Genomic DNA, 21,058 nt, shown 5'->3' on the forward strand with positions numbered 1-21,058 from the left:
AACCATGAATCTGGAGTGGAACTGTTTATTTCCTTTCAATTATCAATTAAAATTATGTTCTTTTTTCTGAAGAAAACATGAATTCGATTGAAAACAACAAATTTATCATGCTATAAAAACAATTTTGTGCTTATTTTGACAAACTTGCAGAAATCACCCCAAAAAAATAAAAATGAATGTTTAAAAAAAATGCGCCAAGGAAAAGTTTTGCTTGGCTATTACTGGAATGACGATTTTTGGAAAATACAAATAAATTTAAAAAAAGCTCAGTCAGGACTGCGGAATAAATAGATATGGTGCACGATCAGATTTTTATACGCAAAGTAATTCTCAATGGAGAAGGAAGCTAAAAAAAATTCTCCATGAAATAAAAAATCAGTAGGGGCAAAACCAAAGTTCTTGACACGGAGTTTTTCAAGTCGCTGTATATATCAACCTCATCCTCCAACTTTAGATCTTCGCCAACGATTGTGGTCATGCTCCTCCTGATTTTTAACGTTTTGCAACTATCGATCAATGGTGGTTACCATTGGGAAATTTTTGAATTTAAAACTGCTGTTACCTGAGGTGCCACTGATTAGATAGAATGTGACGGTCACATGGCAATCACATTTGGTTACGTGAAGACAGATTGTCATGGTCCATTTTCATGAAAGCATTAAATCACATGATAATTCTACCATTGAAGTAGAATTAGTATTTTCTTTTTCATCACACTACATTCCGCAACAACTCCCACGAAGTTGTTATTTACATAATCAAAATTTTCCTGTAAGCGAATATTTCCCAATAAAAATGAATTGCCAGCTTGGTAAAATAAATCTAGGAATTGATGGACGTCAAGCGGAATGAAAGACGACAAGCGGAAATTGCACGGAAAAAATTGCTCAAATCGGGTGCATTCTGTCATATGATGGATGCGTACTTCTTGTTTTCATGATATATTTTTTCTGCCTGCGTGACCATAGGTATCACTCATGCGTAGAATACCGATTTCATCATCTCAATAATTCCTTAAGGGAAAGAATGTTAAAAATCAACTTGTTTTTAGGTCGCCAAAATTAGGCAGACTCCACGAAAAAGGTAATGGAAGAAAAATGCATAATATTTGGTTGAAATTATATGTAAAATCTTGGCTAAACGCTTTCTGATAAAATAAATGGATGGATTACAATAGGAACAATGCCTTTTATGAGTGGAAATGCATTAAAATACACAAATTTTTCCTTTTCTCTTTCCTTGACACTTAATTATGTTTTTGTCGCACCCCTCGCATCAAGCACTCGGCTCATGTCTCTGCGCAGGCACAGTAGTTATCTTTTCTTTTATCTATCAATGTGCATTCAGTAGACTTATCCTTATAATCAAGCATTAAACATGAATCTTTAATGGAGAGTTTCAACAAAAAATATAGTGTCTTATCATTTTATCTTTTGAGAATTTTTTCGCTCATCAAGGGCAGTCTCATAAGCCGGAATATGTTATATTACCGAAACGCTGTTTTTTTCGGTCAACCTTAGATGCTATTACGGTATAGATTACATGGAAAGCGGGATGCTATATGCTATCTATCAACTTTCCGAACCTGTATATGAGGGAAATAATTAAATAATTAATAATGCACAAATTGAAAAATTCGGAGGCACACGGATTTGAACCCAGGTGGGGTATGATCCCACATCTCCACGTTTGCCGGACGGGTGCTCTGCCAATTGAGCTACCGAGGTCTCCTCCGCATCTCCAAATTTCAGATCTTGAACATACATACTTGCATATATATGTACTTGTGGGTGGAGGCGGGGGGTGGCGACAATAGAGACGCAATACGTTATATTTTAGATTCTCTCAAAACTGGATGCGTACAAAAGAATCTTTTGTTTTTCAACATGTGGAATAATTTGAACATTAACAAAATTTCGAGCCCCATATTTGTGGCCAATTCGCGAATGAGTATGATACAATCAATGTAACTGTCATGAATTCTTCGGTCACAGCAACTCATCACAAATTTCCAGATTTCATCGATTCTTTTTTGTAATGGACGATGGTGAGAACTAGTGGACAAGAAAAATATATTTTAGTGACAAGGGAAGGACTTTATAGTGACAACAGCAGGACTTGATGATGACAAGGGATGTGGGGACAATGAGAGAACTACTAGGGAACTTTACATTGTCCGCGACCCTAGACCATTTGCAATCAAAATTGAACATTGAAAAATCGGTCAAATACAAGGCGTCCATTTGGTAGCAACGCGCAGCGTGACATAAGCTGTTTCACAGATTACATTTGACTATTACTCTCCACGTATTTTCCTTTCTTCTACTTTCATTTCTACCAATTTCATTAGTAGTAGGCTTCCGAATGGATCCCAATTCATGTTTTCAAATATTCTTCTCTCTGTGCACATAAGTATGTACAGATTTCTGAGCATTTCCACCCAAAATTAGAGAATCAAAAAAATCCCAATTACGTAGCTTTCACACGCAGCAATAAGATAGCAAGTTACAATATTGAAGGCCGCTATTTTAGAGAGGCGCAATTGACCGAGCCGCTTCAGGCATATTCAAACTTCTGTATAAATTAATTTCATTAAAAGGTTGAATATATTCCTGTGGACACCCTGTTGGATATGATTACGGTTGTAAGAATGTCACAAGGATAGGGCATTGCTAGGGACCCATTCGGAAGCTTACTACCAATGGAATTGGTAAAAATAAAAAAAGAAAAAGACTAATAACTCAAAAAGTAACGGTCACATGTCTGCTATCGGATAGGTTGGAACCCCTGCTTCTTTTAAATTAACTTTGTGAACTAACACTCATGTTAACGCTTTGTGATTGTTGATCGATGGTAGTTATCACGGGAAAATTTTCATTTTCATTTTCATTTTGATCCAGTTAAATGATTAGTATATCATCCAGTTCTTTTAAGAGAGAAAATCTCTTTTTCACACACCTCCACGGAAAGTTCGTACTTTGCTCCCTGATGAGCGGGAGGAAAGTACTCACTTTCCTCCCGCTCATCAAAGAGAAAAATACGAACTTTCCTTTGCAGGCGTGTTAAAAAATAGCATGTGCACCTCGGGCGGGAAAACATGACTTTCCGCACTTGATGCACAATATACTATTCTGTTTTGGAGTGCTGAAACGTCACGATTCATTTTATCAGAACACTACTCGTTTATCAGCCAAAAAGTGGATGATTTCTCAATACAAAATGCACAGATTTATTTATTCGAATTTTGTTCACTTGCAAAAAACATGTCTCTATAATATTTTCAAAGCCGCTCAATATTGAGTCAATATTGAGTCACATAAGCAGCGTAAACGTCATATTCGAATATTGAAGTGGTGAAAAGTAGTGACAGGCGTTCTACTTGGGGAAGATCAGGCAAAATAGAACCTTTGTCTTTCCCGCAAAATTCTAGTATTTCTGTTTGTAAACAAAGACATCAATCGTTTCTCTTTGCATCGCTTCTCTTTGCTTGAATCAAGATTTGAATATCTGAAAAATGTTAGTATTCGTATTAATGCAAAATATTTGACAACGTAATTCTGTACTCCGTTCATTGGTATTGAAATAACTGAATAAGTAATTGAATCACATTTCGAAAATCCTTTACACATTTTTTCCTAGATATCACGTCAGCAAATGAAAAGAAAATCGCATATCGAAGTACTTTTTCTTTATCATTTCGAATGCCAAATGGTTGAAAAAAGAACCCTTTAAATAATTGAAATGCCTTAGTATACCTTAGTGATGTGATATCTTCATCACTTTTCTTGATGACAATATTTTTAAAAAATTGAAATTAACATAACTAATTATTGCTTTTTCATGACCGCAAAATGGCCCACGGAGAAAGGTTTTATTGAAAAAAGAAGATTGGCCTAAATCTTTGCGATGCCAATTCGTCTTTTAAAGTTATGCAAAATTAGAGCTGAAAATGTATGTTAACGAGACGTTAAATTTTCAGGCGTTTCATCAATGATATAACATTGAATTTCAGCAGCATTGTCGTGAGTAATGGTATCAACGTCAAAGAGACACTTCGGCATAACTGAAATTCGGAAACTAAGGAAATGATATTCAACTGTTAGTAAAATATCTGACTGCGTTAATATCACCGAATTTATCATAATTATTTAAAAATAATTTTTGAGACTCACGGGAACACCTTCCGATTCAGGAATTTCACAACGATTTTTCTTCACCCAAGACAACTGCGGTAAATCCTCAACTTTTTCATCATCTGCACTCCAACACGTTTATAAGAGATGAAAACCTTTGTTACTGGATATCTCGGGATAAAAACACAATTTTTCTTAAATCCTTCAGGGCTTGGTGATTTATTTTTCGTTAACGCGGAAAAATGCGGGTTTTTTTTCCGTTTTTCGTAATCTGGTGGCGTGATTAATTGAAAAATTATCCTACGGTTTTTGTCTCACAGAAGGATGGAGCGCCTTACGGTAGAGTGTACAACTGGCGTGTGACGTAGTCGAAGTTATACGACAGTGCTTTTATAGTCGGCAAGCCGGGACTCGCCCGTCGAAGTTGTTTCGACGGTTTCTCACGGCTAATACTTTCCGTAGTTCCAACGGAGATACGTTCACCGTGCAGATTATTCCCGCGTTGCGTATTGAACCTGCGCGCATGCCAATAATCATTCCACCTGATATTGCAACCGATAAAAAATTGTTCAATTTCTATCACCTATTCCGTAGTTCAAATATTGCTGACAGTCTTTGAACATACACATATAATTAACAGAAATATGCATCCGATGGACCGCAACCCTGTCGCTATGGCGATTGAAGATGAGAGGAAATTGAGTTCCGATGTTGAGAAAGATTTTTTTGACTGAAATTAATCCTTTTTAAATAAATTATAAGAAACTGATAGGAGAGAATGATAGGAAACGGGGTGTCAATTTTCAAATTGCTGATGAATAGGAGCGATTTTTGCGACGTATTTTCTCACATCTGTAAAATTGCTATACTGGCTTCCCTTCTGATATTTGTAGAAGGACATCGGAACTCTCGTGCAATACACTTCTTATAGAAGGTGTCTCATTTGAAAAAGTACGTTCAAATATCTCTTGAAAGAGGGCAGTAATCGGAAATCTTTCAACTGAACGTTATAGGGTTGGAAGGGGATAACTGTACAAAGTACATTTCAAGCATGAATGTTCATGTTTTTATGCTGCAAGTTACCCTGCATTTTTTCAAAAAAAGACAATCAAAATTTTCACTCCCCCACAAATTATTCGTTTTGATGAGACGAACTAAGCCATACTGTATGTTCTATCAATCTACTCATTTTTAGGCGAAATGTTAGCTAAAAATGTAATTCGATATCAATATTTTTAATTTGAACTTTCTCAGCGTAACCCAGGATGCACCACGTAGGGATAAAGTCAGGTTCGCATCTCTCGCCCTAAAAAAATTTTTAACAATGTTGACAATTAAATTTGTCCACATGATTTGCCTGTATAAACAGAAGCTGACCGTCAAATAACAAACAATAAACACCAGAGTACCTAGAGGTTTCGTATTTTCCAATTAGTACTTATCAAACCATAATTGAGTTTAGATAACTTTGTGAGTGATTTCGTGCATCATGGTTTATTTATCAAATGAAGGTGTGGATATTCTACTGGTTTTAGGAGAATGTCGAAGTGAATATCGAGCTGCCGCTTGATTGTATCGGGAACAGCGCCGCAATCGGTTGCATTATATCTCGGCTTCATACATTAGGAAGATCAAGAGAAATTGTCAAAGAGGAAGAGTTTTGTAACGACGACAGGGACAACAACGGGAAAATCCTGACAATCCTCGCACCCTTGCCATCTTTTCCATAATCACATGAATCCTTATATCGCTTTAAGAGAAATTGAACGAGATTTACGTCTATCACGAATCACAGCTCACAGGATTTTGCGAACTAACCGTTACCACCCATATCAAACCTGTGACGAAATTCCAGGCGAATTCGTCACTTGCGGAACTCCAGGGTATTTATGTATAAAAAAAAAGAGAGAGAAAGAGAGAGTTTTGTCATTGTATATCGTCTATCGTCTATCGTCATTGTATATTTTGTATATCGTCATTGAGCCTCGGAAGTGCCGTCTGCGTGCCATTTCCAGTACGAAATCCAGTCTGAAAGGGATCCACGATCGAGCGGCGAGCAAGGTAGTCATGGATTCGAAGAGAAGCTAGCCTCTGCAGGACCTTCGACAGAAAGCACAGAAGTGCAATTGGCAGAAAATTATTCACCGTAGATGGATTCTTAACCTTGTCGAGCGCCACGATCAACAAGCCCTTCCACTGTGTTGGAAAGCAGGAAGAAGTAAAGGACTCATTAAAGAGCTTCACCAAAAGAGGAGTTAGAAAATGCAGGGCAGCCTTCACCACAGACAATGGGACACCATCAGTACCATGAGCAGCAGTAGAGAAGTGCCCCACAGCCGCCACCACCTCATCCGAAGTCAGCCGCAAACACGAAGGAGCCCACAGCCTAGGATCCGTCCACTAAAGTGGCAAGGAAGTCCTCAACCAAACGCTCATCCGCGCCAAAGGACACTCCGGAGAAGTGCTCATTAAGTTCCTCCGGATCGAAGTCAGATGTGCGACCTACCGATGGCAGAACACCCAAATGACGAAACTCCTTCCAGATCTGCGCATGATCACTAAGAGGTTCAAGCCTCGCTCGGTAGTAGGCTAGGCGCGTTCCATCTGTTTCATGATGCGCACGATCCCTAGCCTCACGATACTTAAGCAAAGCCGTACGAGATCTAGTGCGTCTGAATGCTCTGTACCGAAAGTCTCGTTCCCTGATGAGCTCATCCTGACGGCTCGTGAACCAGGGTTTACGTCCCAGCGATCCCCTTACCATTTTGACAGGTACAGTCGCAGCAATAGCTCCACTGAGATTCGAGTTAAGGCACATCACCATATCACTCAGGGAAGAGGTGTCACCAAAGGCAGACCGGTCACAGGCCGACAGGTATTCATTTAGCTTAATGGGATCAAGGGACCCGAAGTCCATATAGGTTATGTCATTGGCCAAAGTGTCTTTAGAAAATACAACATTAGCGGGTCATCCTGATCGATAAGACACAGATCAAGCCAGGTGTCAGAACTTGCAGTATGGTGTGTAGCACCGTGGGGGACTAAGAATAATGAATTCTTAGCTATTAGAAATCTAATGAAGGCAGCATCGTCACTCAGAGACAGCTGATCAGCATTGAAATCGCCAAGAATGATTTTGGTGTTGTATTCGTGGAGGTGAGTATTGAGCGATGGAATGAGATTGCTGCCGGATACGAACGGTGCATGCGGTGGTCTGTAAACCACCCCCACAAACACCGGAAGAGATCCAGGATGAGCAATCTCACAGAAGAGAAACTCGGGAATATTACCCATTATATATTTGATAAATATTCAAATATATTATCTGTGAATTGCGAGATTTATCTCGGATATATATCACATACAACTTAGTATATATTGAACTGTGACGTTCGGGCGAAAATTTAGAATGAAGAATACAATTATTTTTAACTGAAATTTTAAATATGTTGGACGCCAGTCGATGGATTATTTTTTGAGTGCATCGACTCCTCTCGATTTAAATATTTCAACAATTTTAACAGAATTACAATGGCTGGTAGCTCAGGTATCAGAGTAGACTCTACTTATTACGAGGGGGAGAGAGGACGATACTTCCAGTCTGCAAATTTTACCTTCCACACTCACACAATGAGAACACACAATTTAACAAGAATAATCAAATATAATTTTACACAAAGAAAAATTATGAAATTTACAGGAAAGTTGAATGAAGGTTATAATTCCTCATTATTCTCAAAATTATGACAAAATATCCGTAATATCGATCGATATTCAATTGAGGTCAATACGTGACCTCGAAATATAATGAATTCAATTTATCACATTTTAATTTCACACAAAAATTAATCAGAACTAATGAACTTCGATATTGTACTCAAATTTACCAAAAGTAATCATCAAAAATCGAAAAAATATAAGAGGAGTTGATGACAATTGCCTCAACTCAAGAAAATATAATGAAAAATTAGAAAAGATGCCATCTTGGACGCTTTCTCAAGAGTAGCCAAGACAGGCTACTGTTTGACAATTCCACTCAAAGTGAATAACAATTCGGCTCTGCCCACCTGTCAATTAGTGAGAAATCACCTGCCCCAGGATAGACAGCAACCTCCAGAATCCAAAATAGTAAATTTAACTCAAAATAAACTAAATAAATGCCAATCTGATGGGCAGTACTATTTTGCGACTACATGTCGCGCTGGCTAGGAGACGACTTTCCTTAAGCTTGATCTTTTTTTGTCGGAGGGACCTCCTCCAAATTCATAAGACACGGAATTTGATTGGATATCGAAGTTCTAACAAAAGTATTTGACTCTGGAATGTTCTACACAACTAATTTACGTAAAAATGATTTCTCAAAAATCGTAAATGAATATTAATCGATATTTTCAGTAATTTACAATTATTCCCTAATTAGATCTTATGGATTGTTGATCAGTAGACAATTTTATCGTCGCTCGGATATCCCCTGCTGACTTCCTGCAGGTTTTGCTCGTCAAATGGAGTGGAGTTTCATTCTCCAAATTTATAAGTCACAAATAAGGCCATTTTCATAAAATATTTTTTAAATTTCATTTCCAGTGAATAAATGAACAAATGATAATATTCCACTCAAAAAATCATACTGAAGATGAATAATATAGATGTGATTATCATTTCATTCAGTAGATCAAATTTTTATTAGTTATGAGATATCGATTTTAGCGTTTCACGTTTTTTAAATTTTTAATTTTTCCCTCTTAAGGGGAGACTACTAGGAGTTTAAAAAGTCGTGGGATATCGGAGTGAGATTTCTCATGCGTTGAAGATCGATTATATGTTTAAAAACGAATGATTAGTGCAAAAAAATTAATTGTTTATTATTCGTTTGCTCCGCAGACGTTTAAAATGTTAAAAATAGTCCAGGGTCTCCAATTTTTGAACTACAAACGTTTTTTTTTCAAAATTTTTGAAAATATGTATGCAATAACAATTACGAATCAGTTTTTTGAAATTTGACTCCTACACAGCTAATTTTGTTTTGTTTAGTATAAAAATTTGCGCCATTCATGTAAAATAGACAGAAAAATTATCCTTAAAATATTAAAAATATGTTGTCGATTCTTTCAGAAATATTTTTCGGTCTATTTTACGTGAATGGTGCATTTTTTTATTAGAATCATAATGAAATTAGCTGTGTAAGAAATGAATTTCAAAATACCAATTCATAATTGTTATTGCACTTTTTTTAATATTTAAGAACTTTATAACCGATTTTCAAGGTATGAAAAATTTCATTCCAATAGCCCGTCACATTTAAAACACATAGTAGTCTCCCCTTAATGACGGAAGTTGCTTGGTTTCTGTTCTGTTATGCCCCAGATTTGGCCAATGGCGTTATTGTTGAATATGTGGATATACAGCATTGTCAGCGTGACACTTGCCAGCGTAACTGGATTATGCTGACCGAGTGATGAAATATTAACAATCAATGTACTATTTAAGGGACGGTTGAGTCTGAATATATCAAACCTGAATTGGACTCCTACTCCAGTCAAAATAGATTTTGAACGGAAAGTTGAGTTTCAGGAAATGAAATTATAGTGATTGATAGTTGAAACTCCCCTGATTAATGTTTGAAAATGTATATGTTCAATTTTTCCGGCGTGATTTGTAACTAATTATTAAGAATTGCAGATTTGGCGCGATTCATCGTTTAATCATACATTTCTTCGACCTGCCTCATCCAATCGAAAAAATAAACTTGTAACATTGTAGCTGACGAAATTTACCGTCAAACGAAGTCAAGTACTTATATCGGAAAATGTACGGTTAATTTATTATAAATTATACAAATAATTCCGATACGCTCGGTGACTTGGCGCAGTGGGTAAGTTCGTTGCCTCACATGCGAAAGGTTCCGAGTGCAAATCCCGGCCGGGTAGAATGGTGCAAACTAACCATTTAAAGTCTTGACCATCATCGCAGTATACGCTAACCGGGTCGAAGCGATGTAAAATAACGATTGAAAAAATAATAAAAAATAATAATTCCGATCAGTGGACGCCAAATAGTCAGCTGATCACTCCGCCATTAGTGGACCTGAGTCATGTGATTCGCGCCTTGCGCAACTTATAATTCTGTGGGGCAGTTTCCACAATGTTTAACACTTTTCGACACATGGTTCAAGCCAGAGGGTCATACCAAGATAAGGGTTTAAACTAAGAACTACAAGGTTCAAAAAATTAACGGAAACTATGAAAAAAATATGTTTACGGGGGCCCCTGGCGAAATTTGGAAGTCTGCGGTTGATGAAAATAACTATCCAGCTACTTTTTACATATCATCGGGTACCTAAAAAACTGAAAAAAACTTCGTGCTCAACCCATTTTACCCCGTACGTAAGACGAAAACGTTGTTTTACCTGTTTTGTGGTTTTGAAATGCTCCTCGTTTAACAATTTTCATCCGATTTAAACTGTTTTTTAAAACGTTCGTTACATTCCATAAAAAAATAGATATTTTTGTTTTTACCTCAATCAGATAATAGAAAAAGTAATTTTTTCGGTTTACTCATTTTTTTCCTTTTTCCGTCCCATACAAAAATAATTATTATTATTCCGCAAACTTGTCATGTACTATTTCAATATTCAAAAACTCCGAATAATAATTTTTACACCGTATGAAAAAAAGTAAAAAACGAGTTAAGTGAAAGAAATCAATTTTCCCGTAATCTAATTAAGACAATCGAAAAAGGTACCTAGTTTAATTATACGGAATCTAACGACATTTTGAATTCTATCATTCTTCCTCCCAAATTTTCCCCCATAACAATCATTTGTTCGAAATTATAACAAATATTCACATTCAAAATTTTACCAGCAATCGATTTTATGCCAAAAAAATAAGGTTTTCGAAAGTATCAACAATTTAAAATATTTATTCATAAACGAAGAATGTTCAAAAATATAATAATTGTGTGAAAAATGTAATTTGAAAGGCATTAAATATCCATAATTTTTTTCAACATTTTCTCGACTCCGTCGACGGCAAATTTCCTCAGCTACAGCTACCTCTTGCTACTAGCATGACAACTGCGGCTTTGAATTATTTAGAAAAATATTATGAAAATGAAGAGCGAGGAAGAAAAGAACAACACATCCTGGACCAAGAGGTATTGGCGATTGAAATAAAAGAGGTTGAATTTGAAGAAGGAAAAATTCAGAATTTGAGTGAAGGAGACAGAATCACAGAGCACATGCTTATATAAGATTAAAAGTCATTTGTGTGACGTCTGTCGAGAAATGTACTAAAATACATATTTCCTAAATAGTTATCCTACTATAGCACTCATTATTTATGCAAAGAGATATCTATCGCAACGGTTAAGTAGATAATTTAAACTATCAAAATTGAGAAAGTGATATTAAAAATCATGAGGATTACATGGTAACCCTCACCCCCCCGCCATCAGAACGGTAATAGAAATTATAACGACAAAATGACACCTATTAATTAAAACCTTGATTAGAATTATGGAACAATTAAAATGATAATTTGGTCTATTAGCCTATCCATTTTTAGAACATAGAAATGTTTACAATTAGGAATTCAATTACAATACTAAAATTCTATCAGTAAGTATACAGTATAATATTCTTTTCAATTCAATTATGATCAATTTAGTGGAACATGAAAAGTGACGAAATTCCATTCTGAGAAAACCGCCGTTTCCGTAAAATGCGGAGCGAAACGTGGGATCATAAAAGTCCGACGACAGCAAATTTACGACAACCCAAATCAATTAACGCTCCCTATCGATGGGCAATCATTGTCATTATGAGAAGTCAAATCTGGATTACCAAAGGGGGAGCAGCGTTGCGAAGAGGAGAGATCCCTCATTTCTTGGGATCTTGGCTGCGTTAGACGAAGGATGCCTCATGCTCCTTTCATCCCTGTCAAAATTAGAGGGAGGAAATTAAATACCAGGAGAGCTCTGTTATTAAGCAGAAGGGCTGTTCGAGGATATATAAAGACTGCTCCACAGCTTCGAAATCAGTTACACTTGCACCATTACCTGTGACCAGTCGTCTTCAGCGTCATCGTAACTCCGACCATCGCTTTGCACTTCAGCCCTTGCCTTGTGTATTGACTCTTGAGCTTTCATTTTGAGAGTCTACACTGCGATCCCGTCATCAATTCCCTAATAATCTTAAAGTGGTACGTATGCAGAATAAACCAATGGTTTGGAAGCAATAAAATAAAAAAATAAAAATAAAAGTAGTACGTGGAGTTTTTCATAACTTTACTCTCTTTGAAAAGTCTTTCATGACTCATTAATCACTTAAAAGTGTTGAATCTATCAAGATTCCTATACTGATTAAATAGAATCTTTCATGATTCTTACTTCAATTATACTCATACATTTTATCGATCGAATTTGTAAAATGATTGAATTTATTTGAAATAATTGAAATAATAAGAAAATATTTGTGGAGCCAAATGTCCACCGATATCGTAAGTGTAATCGATCAACGAAACTATTCATGTAAGTTGAAACTCATTGGTTATTAATTTTGTAAACTCACTTTAACCCACAAAAATATAGTGTTGAAATCATTTTAAACTGAACCATTGGGAATCCTTTCGAAATTATCATCTTGTTCGTGTTATTGACCGCGAAATTAAACTAAAAGGGGAACGAGTTAATAATGGGACATTTGAAGATTAACAAATTATTTTTCAGTAATTGACCTTCTATTAATTTCAAACTTCCAACAGCTTATCTTTCGAGATATTTTCATTTAAGATTTAAACATTTGACTCTGAAAGTTATTTTATAAAAAGTTATCACATTTTTCCTCATCAGTTTTATGAATTACTGAAAAACAATGTTATTGTGGAAGGTTTCGTCCATTCCAACATGACACTTGCATGTGACTGTGAATGACACGATTAATAAAGCTGTTTCATTTACCTTTCTTCTAAAGAAAAAATACATTCATTTCCAATTTTTTGTTAATTCAAGAACTGTATGAAGTTAATTTTAAATAAACCTTCTTTTCTCTAGTTCTTTTCCTCACAATGTTCACAGTTCAAGGCACTGTAGAGTTTAGGATTATAGATAATTGAAATTCATGAACTTTTAATTACAATTTATGGATGATTCATTTTTTCCATAATTTACAACTGTTATTTTTCATTTACAGCTGCTTTTTTGACGTGGATACGTCTATGGTTTCGTTTTGGATGGTCACTCGCCGAAAAAATGCTTATGCAGCCACGCCATCTATCTGCGATACTTACAAGCATAAATTGAGTTTTCCTTACTATTTAGCGGAATTGAGTTTCTTGGTTACAGCGAGAATTTTTTTATTAGCGAAATTGAGTTTCCAAATTTACAGCGAATGTGAGTTTTCAATGGATTTGAGACTAGAAAGTTCTCAAGTGTCTTTGAGAAGCGGGTTAACAATCACTAGTCCAAATCGGGATTTACATAGCGTGCACTCTGCTACACCGTGGAGAGGTGCGAGTTCTTTCGAACTATGCGGTGACCCAGTGAACTCACACCTCTTGATGATTTGCCTCGGGTCTAGCCTCAAGATGGTCAAGCGGTGTTCATAAGAAGCTCACCTCTCTCGAAGGTTCTACTGACCTTGAAATCCTTGGTTCCTCCGTAGATCTGAGATCCGTTGATTTTCAGGTTCTCCGTTCTCCCTTCTCCTTTCTCGGCTTTTCCTTCTCTGCTCCTCAGCTTCTCTGCTTCTGGTTGTTCCCTCGTCGCTTTCTGGATCAAAAGTGAGCGCTCTGGGGCAGCCCACCGCCTTATATACCCCCCAACTACGTAAAACTCCAATGTTCTGGAACGTTTTGCGACGCAAATAGGTTGTGCGCATGGGCAGAGAACTGTCTTGACATTCCGTGGGCTCTGATTGGCCGGTTTCAATTCGAGGAAGCGTCAGCGCCATCTACAGATGTCGCCAAGAGTGGCAAAATTGTCGCCCTCTCCAAACAAGTGGCTTCCTGGCATACTCAATCATCAAAGTAGTTTTCTACTTATCCAACAGAGCGAATGAATAGAAAGCATTCTTAATCAACTAAGTCTTTTTAGAGCAATTTCTCATAGTATAAAGTGATTAGAAAATTCGAATTTTTTTAAATTCTTGTATTTCCATGGAATTCGTCAATTTTAATTCTTGTATTTCCATGGAATTCGTCAATTAAGCAGGTTCTAATTATGAATCACGAATTTTTCAATTTTGAAATTCTTTATAAAATTATTGAGTCGTATAGAATTGAATATAACATTAAATTCTTGTGAAGAATTACGTTAAAAAAGATACTGCCAATGAGGATTTCGGTCCATAGACGTATCCACGTTAAATCTGACGGCTGTATCAAGGATACAGCCGATTAGGATTTTTATTATTTACAATGCTCTTTCACAGAAGATCCTTCAAAGAACTCACGACCCCTTATATATCGGAGAAATACTCTGCTGAACACTAATCAACTCCGAAATTTAACCATTGGTTAAGAAATTATTTTTATAAAAATCACCATTATCCTGACACTCTTTCCATTAAACTATCAAGTTGACTTTATTAATTAATTTTAATACATAACCCCTTCATGACGTTCTCCGAATCGAAATTCCGAAATTCGATAGTACATGTTCCGTATTCATCTGTTTGAAATATGCGGAAATATGCGGCCGCGGGGTGAAGCGATCACGTGATCACCCGATGTGATCCCTTCGTTTTTTCTTCATGATAGGCCCCCAGTTTTTTACTCGGTGACTTTCGAATTTCGTAGGTCACGTGATCTCTATAAAGTCGTCGTCATAAGAGAATGGTTTTCGGTTTTCGCCCGATGTCTCTCCACTCCCATGTTAACACATATAAATGGAAAGATGGTGGTGGTAAATCTGAACAAATCATAAACGTGACACTTCGAAAAGTATCACAAGAAAGTTAACTTGCAAGGGGCAAACATCGCAGGAGTTGAACAATGGAGACAGGCTCAACAATCTCAAGAGAAAAACGATCACAGGGGTGAAACGGGAGGCAGCCAGAATAATCAAGCGAATAAATATGAGGATCTCCCGTTTGACCCTTGTGATCATTTGACTCTTGTGAATACTCTTTTGACCTCTCTCTCTCTCGTTTGACCCTGGTGATCATCCTCACTGCCTCTTCCAGTTGGTCTTTGTGCCTGTTTTGTATTGCTTCAAATTGTTTTTTTTGTAGGAGTTCGGTGAGGGATAGATAGGTTTTGTAACGTATAACACTCGGAATTCGTGTACTATATCGAATAAGATTTATTCACAGCAATGTAACTTGGTTTACACCATGAGGGCTGGAACGAGAGTGTGCTCTCGCGACAACGCTATCAATCATCCGATTGAGGATATCCGAATTATTACGAATCGTCGCGAGGTGCTGTGGTAAAGTATTCGTGTTGCTAAGCCAAGCCCGAACACAATACATTGAAATAATGTGAAATAAATATATAAGTAGTTTCGCTACATTTTTTTTGAAATTTTCTCGACCAATTCTTGTCAAGACATTTTGTCTTTTGTGAGATTTCTCTTGTTTTGTCTTGGTTCGACAGGCGTCATCAAATTCTCTCCCTTGTCTCTCTTTTGGACTTTTCGGTGTTGGCGGAAAATCAGCTTTTCCGTGATTCAAGTTTGATTGCGCTTGGCAGCTTAACGGTTGAAATTTTTTGTACGAAATTTAATGCTCTACAAATCATATCTTCTGGATTTTTATCCTATTTATTGTGGTTATGTCAGCGTAATGCGTAATGAAACATATATTAATATATGTTTCATATCCTACTTCTATCATCCTTTGATTTCCGCCACAATAGAGTCCTAATTTGACTGGCCTATATATCTGCGCAACTATGATAGCTATCACATAAAGTTATCCGACAAAAGATATCTATTTTTCAATGAGGAAATTTTTTGTTAGAAACTTTTCCCCTATCTTCAACCGTTTCTGTGATCTTGCGGTTTAAAGAATTAAATTGTCATAAAAAAATGAATGATCCATGATTTCGTAAAAACAGCTATCATAATTGCAATCAGCGACCTATGGTCGTAGCGATTTGACCTATGATCGAATCTTCTCGTCATCTGAATGTACACAGAAGTGCCCATGGCATATTGACTATTCTGCATAAGGTACAAATGCGGTGCAGTTGAGCGTGAATTGCATACTCTATTTCATCGTTTAATGTTAGTGACTAATGGAAAAGGATTTGAGCTCGTAATCTATTTGAACACTTGGCGTATTGCTAGATTTTCTAAGATCTGACGATACGTTCTGGACGCCTTTAGAATCCTCCTTTTACCGGATTGAAAGCCTCTTAGTGAACAGAATGGGAAGAATAAAAAAAACTGACGAAAGTTAATTTCTCACCAACTATCTATATTTATTTTCAATGGAAAAATTATTCAGAAATTACAAAGCCAACAATGTTTTCACTGGAAAAATACAAAAACTTGAATTTTTGCGTAACGGTTTTGATTTACTCTCAATGAATGAAGAAATCGAGTAATTCGTTTTACATCAATAACCAAAAGTTGATTACATCGAAAACTCCAAATGATATGAGTCATATCACTGAAAAAAATCAGGATTTTTGATGATGAGAATGTAAAACGAAGAAAGTATTACATCGTTTGACATCAGTCCATTTTATTTACGGTATGCCACAAAATTACTCGGAGCCGGATAATACTCATTGGCTGACTGGAGGAGATCCACCGTTGTCATACTGATTTTTGTTTTTTAATAGATAAGCTGCTAAAAAACTAATTGGATCTGCTGGCCGTTCCTTGGCAAGACTCGATAGCGCTTGGAGTAATATAGGGACTACAGTTTGATCCAGGTACTGTCTAGTCGGTAATGACTGAATCTCAACCCTGGATTTCTTTGAAGGTACACCAGAGACATCAGACTCTTTCTCCATTCCAATGTTTTTCTGCAATGACGACCGAAATCATTAATTCAAAATGATTATTCTCCTTATTTTTTCGCGGATAATTATTTTCCAATGATATCTAAGTACTTAGCCAGGTTTTTCGTTGATATATTCTTCTAAATTTTTATTTGAACATTAAGCTTACATTCAAGCCCATTTGAGCCTACTTTGTCAAAAATTTTGCAATCATTTTATTATTTAAGCTGTAGCTGATGACATAATTGAAAAACTGTAATTTTTTGAAAATTACGGTCTTTTTTTCGTAAATGACTTATAAACAATCAATTTCTCACCCAAAAAAGAAAAAAATATTCGTTCAAAATTGTGCAAAAGAGTCTAGCCGGATAAGCATAGCAAATACCGTCAGCGAATTTCAAGATGGCAATTTTTCCACATATTCATCACCTAAACAATAGTACATTTAAATACGCGTGGGAGGTAACCGCTTTGCGTTTTTCATAAAAAGTTGTATTTTGGTCGGATGAAACATTGTGGGGGTGTTTCATGTTTCCAAATTTTGTGTAGGGGTTGAAAAAAAATGAAAACTACGCTGAAATAGGATGTTTTCTAAATAACTCGCAAACTACACGAAATACGAATAAAAACGTGATATACAAAGTTGTAGAGCGTCAAGTTCTCCACAAAAAATGTCCAGAGCACTTCAGCCCTATCTCCCACCGTTCACCCCCCCCCCCCCCCCCNCCCCCCCAAGGCTGTTTAAAGGCTGAATGTACGAAAACATTTTTTTTTCGATGAAATAATTGACATTTTTATTATATATATTTTTTATATTTTGAAATACCAAAAATTTTTCTTCAACTTTTTTTTTATTCAGTACTAATTTGGTAAGAGTCAGTACTGATAACTTGCAATCCAATCGATGAATTTATTTTTTATTCATTTCATAATGTTTAGAATAACATTTGCTACAAATTTTGTCTTGATCGTATCAACGTATCTCTTATAGATTGGAAGTTGAACGTAACTTCCAATTTCATCCCCTAAATTCCGCTCCGCGATCGAGAACCTCTGCTGACAGAGAGGATATGAGGCATTCCACGCTATTTCGATACGAAAAAAAAATTTTTCAAATTGATTTTGATATAAATTGAGTGTGTTGTAGAAGAACCTATAAAATCTCGCTAAACGTAAGAAAAAAGCAAAAAAGAAATTATTATTTTTTTTTATTTTGAAAAAAAATCAATCCGATGTACACTATGTACATTTCGTTTGCTTGCAAATGGAAGCTTTGTAATCGTATGATTTTCACATTCTCTAATTTTCATTGAAAATGATGTAGAATGGTCTGAAACGTATAAATATAAATACAAAATACGAAGTTTGGCGACCATGTCTGTATGTGAATATGTCTACCGCCACCTTCCCGATGGTCAATTTTTAGAAAATTGAGTAATTAAGTGGTTAAAATATTATAAAAAATTTGAAATTTTTTCAAATTATAAGTCTCAATGAGGACTAACTCTCTGCACAATTTCAGCCCGATCGGTCAAGTAGTTTTTGGGGTAAAGCGATTCGTTTTCAAATCGTTTTTCACGAATATCTTTAAAATTATTGGACCGATTTAGATTTTTTTTTTTCAAAATATTCGTCTCGATGTCCTCTACCTAGATCAATCAAAACATATACCCGTTCATACAAAGTGTTTGAGCTATTCCCCCTTTTTTGTTTTTTCATTAAAATCCTTGTACGCGCGCTAACGTGTGCAAAAATTGAAATCAACTTAAAACGTAGACAGAATCTTCCTGTCGTGATAACAAAGGTTCGTATTGAAGACGGGCTCAATCACACCAGTAGTTTTGGAGATATTCAACTTTTTATGAAAATCTATTCTGTTGAATATCTCTAAAACTTCGCAACCGATTCCACTTTTTTTTTTCAAAATATTCGCCTTGATGCCCTCTATCCAGATCAATTAAAACATATATACCCGTTCATACAAAGTGTTCGAGATATTCCCCTTTTTCTGTCTTTTCATTAAAGTCCTTTTTTTTTAAAGAATCGGTATAGATCCATTCGGAACCAACGGAATTGGTAGAAATGAAAAAAAGAAACAGAGTTAACACATATAGAAGCAGCCAGATGGCTTCTACCAAAAAGTCTCGAACCCCTGCTTGTTTTTTATTAATGTAGATTTCTTCGTGAATCATTCACGTGTTTTATGAAAATCTATCCAACTAGGGGAGAGTAGGGGAAAGTGGAATGCAGGGCGAAGTGGAACGGCGAATTTTGTTTTTGTTTTGTGTTTGGAGGGGTCAAACGGGTTTAAGAGTTAAACAGGGGGATGGTCGAAAGGACCGCATGTTCTCGAGGGTTAAATGGGAGAGGCAGCTGTGGTAATTAAAACACACAGAAAAGAAGTTCCTGATTTCCAGAACCAAGATTATTTCAAATGGAAAATTTCCTGTATTTTAAGATGAAAAGAATCAAAATGGAATGAAATGTGGCGATCGCCACGAAATGGACCATTACAACTTTCTTTTTGTGATTTCTATGATAAATAAATGATAAAATTAATCATGACATCAAAAACATTTTTTTTTTGAAAAATTGAGAAAATTTCCTACCAGATGTTCATTTTTGGATTTTTTTATAATTGAAATTGGTAATTTCGATTGAATGATTTAATGAAAAGTTACTTATGAAGGAGAAAAAAAAGTTGAGTCTGCTATATTGTAAAGGATTTTTGCCGGTGCTCCACCAGCAAATATCCTAAACTATTTTGGGCATCTCCTCTATCGCTCAATTAAGTCGGGCGCCAGCTGGATTTTCACGGAAAATCCAACGGTAAACCGGCCTCAGAGGATAACTCGTCTACCCTGAGGACTTTTCGTGGCGGGGCTAACAATGCTGAGCCAGCATCAGCGTAAAACGGTAGAGTGGGCGAGGTCCACCATACTAGGAGTAATTCACTCGATCGACCCTCGTCTTTTCAGCCGAAAGACTTTGATCAAGTGTATCTTCCAGGAGCCATTCCCCTATATATCTCTCGCCGAGAATGTTTCCATTCCTCTGACGCATTCCTTTCCTCTCCAGAGTGGCTCAACTCTGGAGAAGTCGACCATCACTTGCGAATCCTTCTCACTCCTCGGAGCGCCGAACACTGAGAGGCAGGTGACCCAGGCATCCGGAGACTTGTTCTCACCCACCTGTGTCCACCCCAACTCAACCTCAATGTGCGGTAAAAGCACTATCATCGCGGGCCAACACCCAGAGTACTCGTCGTGGAGGTACGTGCGCTCGGGCCTCCAGTAGTCGGCCTAACTCCCGGCCCACGGATCCACGCCAACACCACTTCTTTCGTCCGAAGTGATGGATCCCTGAGAACATGGAATTAAAACACTCCACGTCCTCAAAGTAATCCGATCCTTCTGTTTGGGACGCCGAAGCGTCCCATTCTCTCGCTGTTCCGGACTTTGTCCTCACACCGGACCCCCATAATCCATAATGGACTAATGCCACTTACAACCATCGTCGAGGACCGGACGATTTACATCCGCTCGACTCCAGTGCCTGTCACCCACTGTCTCGAAATCTACTAGGGCCTTCTCCCCCTAGTCTGAACATCTCAGCGGCGGTGGGTCATCCGTTACCCCACCACCACCAATCAGCTCGACGGCAATCGAGGGGGCGCTAGTCCTCTCACCTAGCCGTTGGTCCCTAGTCTAAGTCGATAGCGCCTCTAGAATCGCCCAGTTGGAACGCCAGTACGTTGGCCCGTTTCCCCCAAACACAGCTGGGCGAGTTTCCAGATAAGGCGACAGGGTATCGACAGCCTCTCTATAATGTTCAGAAGCATGGTTTCACCCAAACCACGCCTCCTGGCATTATTTGATTGGTCCGTTCACCTCACGCGCAGTTCACTTGAACCGCCGTTCAATGTCACTCTCATCTCTCGCTCAGCTTCTTCAGCTGACGTTAGATGTCGCTCTC

General features: G+C 37.1%; 1 protein-coding gene across 2 annotated transcripts in view; it reads right to left on the reverse strand.

Annotated features, from left to right (window-relative positions):
- LOC107044172 (protein dpy-30 homolog) overlaps positions 1–21,058 on the reverse strand; it is a 51,221-nt gene that overhangs the window by 16,893 nt on the left and 13,270 nt on the right. Inside the window, exon 4 of one of the 2 annotated variants that reach the window (XM_015265963.2) lies at positions 16,531–17,107. The exons of the other annotated variant lie outside the window; for it this stretch is intronic. Within the exon in view, the coding sequence (XP_015121449.1) occupies positions 16,865–17,107 (243 nt within the window). The 3' untranslated portion in view covers positions 16,531–16,864. Of the gene's footprint in view, positions 1–16,530; positions 17,108–21,058 lie in introns of those variants that run through there. 2 annotated transcript variants of the gene reach the window in all.

The sequence above is a fragment of the Diachasma alloeum genome, unplaced genomic scaffold (assembly GCF_001412515.2).
Source record: "Diachasma alloeum isolate Michigan unplaced genomic scaffold, Dall2.0 Dall_scaffold_00681, whole genome shotgun sequence".
Lineage (NCBI taxonomy): Eukaryota > Metazoa > Arthropoda > Insecta > Hymenoptera > Braconidae > Diachasma > Diachasma alloeum.